General features: G+C 40.0%; 1 protein-coding gene across 2 annotated transcripts in view; it reads left to right on the top strand.

The window, feature by feature from the left end:
* Positions 1 to 1,468: 1,468 nt before the first annotated feature.
* prkci.S (protein kinase C iota S homeolog) overlaps positions 1,469 to 9,917 on the top strand; it is a 52,926-nt gene continuing 44,477 nt past the window's right edge. Inside the window, exon 1 of one of the 2 annotated variants that reach the window (XM_018242238.2) lies at positions 1,469 to 1,735. Coding sequence is in view for 1 of the 2 variants with exons in the window: in XM_018242237.2 (XP_018097726.1) it covers positions 1,656 to 1,735 (80 nt within the window). In the remaining variant the exon portion in view is untranslated. The remainder of the gene's footprint in view (positions 1,736 to 9,917) is intronic. The other variant, XM_018242237.2, reaches the window with a different exon arrangement.

Genomic DNA, 9,917 nt, shown 5'->3' with positions numbered 1-9,917 from the left:
TGCAGAATTCTGCTGGAGAAGCACTATTAACCGATTAATTTTGAAAAAAACATTTTTTTCCCCATGACAGTATCCCTTTAATGGTTTGTTTCTCATTTAAGTGGAGACAACGACTGGCTCAGGGTTGGCCTGGCCCAGGGGTGTCCAAACTACAGACCACGGGCCAAATGCGGCCCGCCATCCAATTTTAATTGGCCCGCAGCAAAGAGCAGAAGAGGAGCCGAACGTCACAGCAGCACGCCTCAGTGATTTTTTAAACCTTAGACACAGTCACTCACCTTGTCACTCCCCCTCCCTCCCAGAAACCAGGCATAAAAAAAAGCTACACTGCTAAAAAACCCTTCTATCCCCTGGCTCAACTCCTCCTTCCATAGTTTTACTCCTTCTGCAGCTGCCAGCTCCCCCCTCCCTCCTCCCTCCCAGAAACTAAAGGTGGACTCCTTGACTGTGACTTACTTCTCTGCTGCCGCACATTCATTTCTATGTGATCACTGAGAGACGCGAGTGTTGCTGCAGCTTGATCCTGCTTATCTAACGCCTGTCTCAGTGATCACATAGAAATTAATGTGCGGCAGCAGGGAAGTAAGTCACAGTCGGAGTCCACCTTTAGTTTGTGGCAGGGAGGGGGAGCTCCAGAGGGAGTTTGTGTGCAAAGGAGGAGACAGAGTTGTAAGCTTTTTTTTCATGCCTGGTTTCTGAGAGGGAGGGGGAGTTACAGAAAGAGTGTGTAACGGAGAGAGAATGAACAAATGAAATAAAAGTTATACAGAGGCTGGATGCGGGGGTGGGTGAGGGTTGGCTATGGAGACAGAAGGAGATCAGCGCAGTAGGTCACTAAGATACCATAATGGCTTCACATTTCATTTTGCCTGGATCCAGCAGCTTCATGAATATAAACATAATGGTCCGATTCAAACAATGCTGAATCAGGCTGAACGGTCGCCCCCCACACATTATCATCACCTCACCAAATCTGGCCCTCATTGTAAAAAGTTTGGACACCCCTGGCCAAACAGTCCTTGAAACATTGGCTGTGGCGGCAGCTGCAGATCCAGCAACCCACACCCTGACAAATTCTAGCGGTGCAAATAGAAAATAGTGATCAGACGCCCACAGCTTGCTCGCCTTGCATGTTATCAGCAGAGCATTCACGTGTGATTCCATACCCCCCTGCTGCTAAATGGACTGTACTTATATATGGATGTATATCTCGCGAGATGAGACTTGTGACGCCTGACTTTGTAGTTAAAAGTAAACAAACAAAATAGTAGTCAAGAAACATTTATGGCGCTTTCAACAGCCATCCGGGACTGTGGGCCAAGTTTAAAAAATAGTAGGAACAGTGACATAGACGGTAAGCCATCTGCGTTCGATATCACGTAGTTTACGATGCATCATTATTGTGATGTGTGACTCGTTCTGCCCTACCCCCTCTTCTCCGCCTCTCATTACCTATCTGGGTAGCATGGGTGTGTCCAGGGAAGGGTTGTCCCCTCCCCCGTCTGTGTGCAGCTTGGTACGCTCTTCCAGGCTCTGCAATAGGAATCGGGAGAGGGAAAGGAAGAAGAGGTGAGGCTGCTGAAGCTACAGCGTTTCAGGGATCCTCTCCTGCATACTGACAACTGCAAGGTACCTCAGGACTCCTTCTAGAGGACATGCCGACACAGAGGGACAATACCATGTCCCAGCCATCAGAACACGCCCACCAGGTCCGGGTTAAAGCATATTTTAAGGGGTAAGTCAAGTAATAGGACCCATCAGACGTGAACTACACAGTTTTCTTATTTGTAATCGTGTGAATCAAGTCCTCTTACTGAACTGCTCATGCATTTTTCAGTCGCTGCATTCTGGGACATGTAGTCCGGATGTGCCCACCAGCTCTAAACATTGGAATGTTCTGCTTGCTCGCAGTGCATTGTGGGGGGCTTGTGGAATGCTGAGGTTTTGTTAGAATAATGAAAGGGTTAACGTGTGACTGGTCAGTTTGGGGCTTGCCTCTTTCTGCCTGTGTATTAGTAATAGTGGAAAGAATGCACACATTGTATATTCAGTGTAGCACAGCTGATGTGTAGGATACCTGAGCAATTCCCTGATGAGACACAGCCACCGTAGCCTATTCACCCTAAAATAATAGGTACAGCTGCTATTACAGAATACCTCAGGGTTTCAACTAGAAAAAGGTTAGTGATTAGGGCAGGGACACAAGGGCAGATTCGGGGAGATTTAGTCGCCTGGCGACTAATCACCTCTTCTTCAGGGCGACAATCTCCCAGAACTGCCTTCCACCTGCTAAAACGAAAAATCGCCTGCGGCAATGCACTTTCTAAATTTACAATTTCCAAAGTTACCTGAAGTTTCCTCGTGAGGCAACTTCGGGTGACTTCGGAAATCGACTCGCAGGCGGAAGGCAGTTAGGGGAGATTGTCACCCTGAAGCAGAGGCAATTAGTCGCCAGGCGACTAAATCTTCCCGAATCTGCCCATGTGCCCCTGCCCTCAATCAAGAACCTAATACTCTCTGCCATCTAGCATGAGGATAACCTACTCCACATTCTCCAGCGCCTGTGAAATTGCAGCTCCCAGCATCCTATGGTAAGAGTATTGGTGTAGACAACCGTGCTAACACTTAAAGGCGTGTTAACTTTTAATATGTTACAGAATGGCCAATTCTAAGCAACTTTTCAATTGGTCTTCATTATTATTATTTTTTTATAGTTTTTAAAGGATACATTTTGTGTAAAAAAAAAAAAAATAAAAAAAAAAATAAGAATGTACCAGTGATATTATACTCATTTAGATATAGAAGAATTGTGTAGTAGTAGTGGTTTCAGGCTGATTTATTTAATATTTCTGCAAAAACCCTAATAATCCCTCCCTTCTCTGCCACTTCCTGCTCCCTGAATTCCCAGGATGTGCAGGGGAGCAGGCAGCTCTCAACTCAATGCACTGTAGGAAAGGAACCAATCAGCAGCTAGCAGGACCTGATAGGGAACTGAAGCCTGTCTCTGCTTGTGTGACTGCAGGGCTGTGATTGGCTGTCCCCCTCCTACTGTGCTTCTGGCAGGGACGTTTGGACACACCCACCCCCAGTGTCAGTCTTGGACACCAAGGGCCCACCAAAAAACCTTAGACCAGGGGTCCACCAAAAGTTTTTAGACAAGGGGCCCACCCTCAGTACTATATTCTTCCTCTTATCACGCAACCTCTATTCTCCCAGTCACTTTTCTTTACATACTATAATCTATTATTCCACCTATTTAGCCACTTTGTTCTCATAGAAATAGCGAATGCCCATGAAATAAGACAAAAGTTTAGCAGCATGAGGGCTCACTGACACCTGGGCCCACACCTGACACTGCCCACTCCTCATTTGAAACACAGACAGGGACCAGTGAACAACTATAGGGAGCTCTAATAAATGGGTGATTTTTAAAGATAATATTAATTTTTAGCACCATGTAAAAGCAACACCATATATTACTCATAATTGCCTACACAATTAGGGTTTTTTCATTTTCATGTCTCTTTTAAATTATTTGCCTTCTTCTGACTCTTCCCAGCTTCCAAATGAGGGTCACTGATCCCATCTAAAATAACAAATGCTCTGCAAGGCTACACATGTATTGTTATTGCTACTTTTTAATACTCCTCTTTCTAGTCAGGTCCTCTCCTATTCATATTCCAGTCTCTTATTCAAATCAGTGCATGGTTACTAAGGTAATTTGAACCCTAGCAACCAGATGGCAGAAATTGCAAACTGCAGAGCTACTGAATTAAAAGCTAAATAAGGCAAAACCCACAAATAAATTATTAAAACCAGTTGCATATTATTTCAGAATATCACTCTCTACATCATACTAAAAGTTAGCTTAACTGTGAACAACCCCTTTAAGGTTTATTAGGGATTATTGGCAGCAGGGGATGGTAATTGGAGTTCCCCTTGGAAATCTGCTTTTAGAAAGTGATATTCTGATATTCTCAATTTGCTTTTCATTTTATGTGTGGGATTCTTTTATTGTTTTTTTTTTTATTCAGCAGCTCTCCAGTGTGCAATTTCAGCAGTCTGGTTGCCAGGGTCCTTGATATGAATAAAGGTGGCCCCCGATATGCCATTAACGAGCATGGCTATATCAGGGGTAATCTGATTGTTCGGCCATATGGCCGAACGATCCGATTACGATGCGCAAAGGGCTCCTGACCGATCGACCAAACGTCCGATCTCCGCCGGAAGAAAGATGTCGGCACACGCCACACACGATCCGAAAATCGTACGAATCCTCGATTCGTACGATAGGATCTGTGTGTCTATGGCCACCTTAAGAGAGGACCTGATTAGAAAGATGAGCAATAAAAAAGTAGCAATAACAATACATTTGCAGCATTACAGAGCATTTTTTTTAGATGGGGGCCAGTGACCCTATTTGAAAGCTGGAAAGTCAGAAAAAAAGACAAATAATTAAAAAATATATATAAATAATTAATATTGAAGATCAACTATGAGTTGCTTACAATTGGATACTATAACATACTAAAAGTTAAAGGGATACTGTCATGGCAAAAAAAAAAATTCTAAATGAATCAGTTAATAGTGCTGCTCCAGCAGAATTCTGCACTGAAATCCATTTCTCAAAAGAGCAAACAGATTTTTTTATATTCAATTTTGAAATCTGACATGGGGCTAGACATATTGTCAATTTCCCAGCTGCCCCAAGTCATGTGACTTGTGCTCTGATAAACTTCAATCACTCTTTACTGCTGTACTGCAAGTTGGAGTGATATCACCTACTCCCTTTTCCACCCCAACAGCCAAACAAAAGAACAATGGGAAGGTAAGCAGATAACAACTCCCTAGCACAAGATAACAGCTGCCTGGTAGATCTAAGAACAACACTAAATAGTAAAAACCCATGTCTCACTGAGACACATTGTTACATTGAGAAGGAAAAACAGCAGCCTGCCAGAAAGCATTTCTCTCCTAAAGTGCAGGCACAAGTCACATGACCAGGGGCAGCTGGGAAATTGACAATATGTCTAGCCGCATGTCAGATTTCAAAATTGAATATAGAAAAATCTGTTTGCTCTTTTGAGGAAATGGTTTTCAGTGCAGAATTCTGCTGGAGTAGCACTATTAACTGATTTGTTTTGAAAAAAACATGTTTTCCGATGACAGGATCCCTTTAACCTAAAGGTCAGCCATTCTTAAAATACTCCATGATTAATAGGTTTGAAAATGAACTGATGGGTTAAGAGTAATAATTGTTTTGTTGTATATGTGTATTGGGGGTATATTTACATCCATCTAGAAATTGCTTATTGGCTAAATATACTATTTTAGTGAATGTATCCAGTGATCTGTGAACTGATGGTATGTTAGCTCAGTCTTGAAAAATCACATTTCTTTCCAGGCTTGTAACTGGGGAAAATATATTAGAACCCTGTGACCTACAAACCAACTGAGATATATGAATTACAATTTATTTTCTATCTCAGTGCTCATTTCTGACTTTTCAGGAGTCAGCGACATGACTGCTGTAGTCATGAATATGTTATGGAAATTAACTAATTGAGAATGGAGTTGCTATCCATCACTTAAAGAATAGGTTGCTGATTACTAACTTTGTAAAGGTGATTAAATCTTTTATTTTAGTCATAATTTTAACAATTTGTTAAAATGGATTTTGAATAGTGCAGTAAGTGCTAGGATTGGGCAAATTTCCGATATTAAACTCCAGAAGTACTATTCTCACACATGGGGGTGTTGAAGAATGTGCATTAGGCTTGTCTGATTTTTCTGTAAGATGTGCACTGATCCATGAGATAGAGTAAGTGATTTACTTAACTCTGGGGAGTGGGGATTTCCAACATATTGGCATCTCTAGTATTTTAATTTATAATTAATTTAAATTTAAAATGAAATGTATATCTTGTTATTCATAAACCAGTCCAATTGCCACTGTATCTGCTCCATTACCCCACACTGTTATCTTCACCTGACATGCTAAAGCTTTTACTATGTATAGGAAAAGTTCTTAACCCACACGTAACTCCTTCCATCGTTTAAGTGCAAAAAGGCCACGAGCTTTCTCTGGTTATTTTGATATTTATTGATCGTTTAATAATGTGTCCCTCCCGGCCACTTGTATTTGTAAATATATGCTTCTTGCTAATGTTCAGGAGTTCCACTTTGCCAACTTTTGGAAAGGTTAATGTTCCTCTCTTGTGCACAGCTGACAAAAAAAAAGAAACCATGTGTGTTTACAAAATAACATTACCAAAACTTTACAAAACCCTTCTAGTTTGTAGAAGATTAGTGTGCTCGGTGAGTGTGACAGTACAGCACGTGATTTAGCCGGACTTCACAACTAATGCCTGTGTCTGTGCAGTAACTCAATGTGCAGCTATTTAGCTATATCTCTACAGTCAATGTTTTAGAGCAGTGATCCCCAACCAGTTGCTCATGAGCAACATGTTGCTCACAACCCCTTGGATGTTGCTCAAAGTGGCCTCAAAGTAGGTGCTTATTTTTAAAGGGGAACTATCGCGAAAATTAAAATTAACTATAAGCTTCACCATACTGAAATAAGAAATTTTGTAAATACAATCAATTAAATATTCTGCATTGTTTCTGAAAGAATCAAGTTTATATTTACTGTTCCTCTCTCAGGATCTGTTTCTCTTCATTCTGTCTACATGCAGCAGTTGGGCTTCCTTTCCTAGCTCATTTAAATAACTGATTTCAGTACAAACAATAACTGCCTATTGCACAAATTCTGCACTTAGAGAGACATGATGTCTGGTGATCTTAATAGAGTGAGCTCTATACATGCAGGCAAAAGGAGCACCCTATAAGAAATATTGGATCTAACGGTCAATGAATCTGACACCCAACTGCTGCACGAAGAGAGAATAAGGAGAAACAGATGTTGAGAGAAGATTAGTGAATATAAACTTGATTATTTCAGAAATAGTACAGCATTTTTAGTTGATTGTATTTAGAAAGTTTCTTATTTCAGTATGCTGAAGCTTATATTAAATTTTCATTTTCATGATAATTCCCCTGGCTTATGGCAAGTTTTAGTTGCATAAAAACCAGGTGTACTGCCAAAAATAGCCTCCTGTAGACTGCCAGTTCACATAGGGGCTACCAAATAGCCAATCATAGATCTTATTTGCTACCCACATGAAGTTTTTTTCATGCTTGTGTTCCCCAACTCTTTACATTTGAATGTGGCTCACGAGTAAAATAGGTTGGGTACCCATGTTTAGAGCATAAAATCTACTTTTGACTCTTCAAACTTTCTCATAGATAACCTAGCATAGATAATTTCAGGAGCTTGGAGTAAACCCCTTTGAAAAAAGGCCTAGTTTAAATACCTGGTTTAAGATGGCCATAGACGCAAAGATCTGATCGTTACAAATCGAGGATTCGTACAATTTTCGGACCGTGTGTTGAAAGTCGCAATATTTTTTGTCTGGTGGAGATGGTCATATGGTCGATCGAACAGGTTAAAAGATTTCTGTCGGCTGCCGATAATTTCTCTGCATGTAGCGCAGCTTTGTTTGTTTCCCTGTATCCACAGGCCCAGTGCAGTCTGTATATTCTGATTATTAATCAGTCTTGCTGTATCTGCTTCCAAGGCAGATATTATTTGACTTGTGCTGTTTTTATCATTTATGATGATCCCTAAGCTTAACCTCCCAACTGAAGCCCAAATCACAATGAGCATGGTCTTGGTCTTGCAAAGATGTTTAACAAAGTTGCAAGATGACAGCTCCATGCGGCTAACGTTGAAAACATAAATAATTTGTTTAATTAGGCTTCTGGTGCAGTAAGTTTATGCTTAGTATACAAAATACAGCATTTCTAGCATTATTCTATTTTAGACTTTAGTTCCCCTTTAAGAATTACAGGAATGTTATGAGTACCAAATTGTGGCAACATTTATAATGTTCTAACATGAATATATTATTTATTTATACAGTAGTTTTGGCTCACCATTTCAAACATTTTTCTTACGCTCATATTTTTGCCATTCTCTATATGAGAAAAAAAATGATAGGAAGCATTGCAGCATTGCATTAGTTAGACAGACAATTGCTCACATATGAATACCAGCAATAACAGTTAAAGTCATAATTAGTGGAATATAAACCCTCCTTGCACAAATGGCTAATAGTTATTCAGTTTGAGTGTTCTACTCATATTATGCATTTATGCATGCCAATTTACATCACACCATCTTTTTATTAACTGTTTCATCCAAGTTTGATGATACTTTTTAAAGGGGTGGTTTACCTTTCAGGTAACTTTTATTATGTTATAGAACTACCAATTCTAAGCAACGTTTCAATTGGTTTTCATTATCTATTTTTTCAAGTTTTATAGTTATTTGCCTTTTCCCTCTGACTCTTTGTAGCTTTCAAATGGGCATCGCTGACTCCCTTCTAAAAAAAAAAAAAAACAAATGCTCTGTAAGGCTACAAATGTATTGTTACTTTTTATTACTGATCCTTGTATTCAGGCCCTCTCCTATTCATATTCCAGTCTCTTATTCAAATCCATGCATGGTTGCTAGGGTAATTTGGACCCTAGTTACCAGATTGGTTAAGATGCAAATTGAAGCGCTGCTGAATGAAAGGCTAAATAACTCAAAAACCTTCAATCATAAAAAAATTAAAACAAATTGCGAATTGTCTCAGAATATCACTCTATCCATCATACTAAAAGTAATCTCAAAGGTGAACAATCCCTTAAATGTCATCTAATGAATCCAACTTACCTGGGTAATGGCACCACACAGCTGTTGATCTGATCGAGTCTGTTCTCTTTATTTTGAATCCGACACTACAAACCCTGCAATAGGAAATTATCTTTTACTCACAAAGTGGAGTACTAAATTAATAAAATATTGGTAAGTCCTATTTGTTCTGTATGATTGACAAGTTGCTTGTGGTTACATATATTGGGGTTGGTAGTAGGAATGTTATGTTAAAGGGGACCTGTCACTCAGACATAAAACTTCCTATTTTAAATTAAACATGAAATCCAAATTTGAAAATTTATTACAGACAAAAATTAGAGTAGCTTAAGGACAGTATCGGGAACCCACCCACCCGGGAACCCACCCACCCGCAAACCAGTTCAGGTGAACAGCTAAATCACACTATGAAATCACAAGATTCTAAAACATAGCCTTTAATAGATATTTTTTTCAAAAAACCAAATTACAAAAATATTATGGGCCATGCCCACACAGCACACCAAATTAGAAGTCTACAGACCCACCGCCGTCTCTCAGTGTAAGCAAAAGCAAAAACCGCATAGGATGGACAATGAGGGATTAAAATAGCCGCTAAAAGTAGTAACAGCCATTAGTATTTTTGTTCTACCCTCCCTTCGTTTACCCCGTTCCCCTCGTGGTCAATTCTGCCTACCTACATTGGGAACGGATGGAAGCTGCTCTCCCACCTTCCACCTATGTTACAGCATCTGTTTTTAAGGAAATAGTCCTGCACTGCTTACACTGAGAGACGGCGGTGGGTCTGTAGACTTCTAGTTTGGTGTGCTGTGTGGGCATGGCCCATAATATTTTTGTAATTTGGTTTTTTGAAAAAAAATATCTATTAAAGGCTATGTTTTAGAATCTTGTGATTTCATAGTGTGATTTAGCTGTTCATCTGAACTGGTTTGCAAGGTGTCAGAGGGTGGGTTCTCGATACTGTCTGGGGTAACTACCTTAAGCTAATTTTTGTCTGTACTACATTTATATCAAACCTGCAGGAGTAATCGGCCTCTTTGAACTAATTAGCTCACTCTATCTATATAAATTTGAAATCTATAAAGCACAAGTGCAGGGTTGGTGTTGTCCCTTTTCATTGTAAATGCCTGATCTACTGATCACTGGACCTTTTTTCATA

The sequence above is a fragment of the Xenopus laevis genome, chromosome 5S (genome assembly GCF_017654675.1).
Source record: "Xenopus laevis strain J_2021 chromosome 5S, Xenopus_laevis_v10.1, whole genome shotgun sequence".
Lineage (NCBI taxonomy): Eukaryota > Metazoa > Chordata > Amphibia > Anura > Pipidae > Xenopus > Xenopus laevis.
Note: the sequence above shows the minus strand (reverse complement) of the source record. Positions and strands in the feature narration are given on the sequence as shown.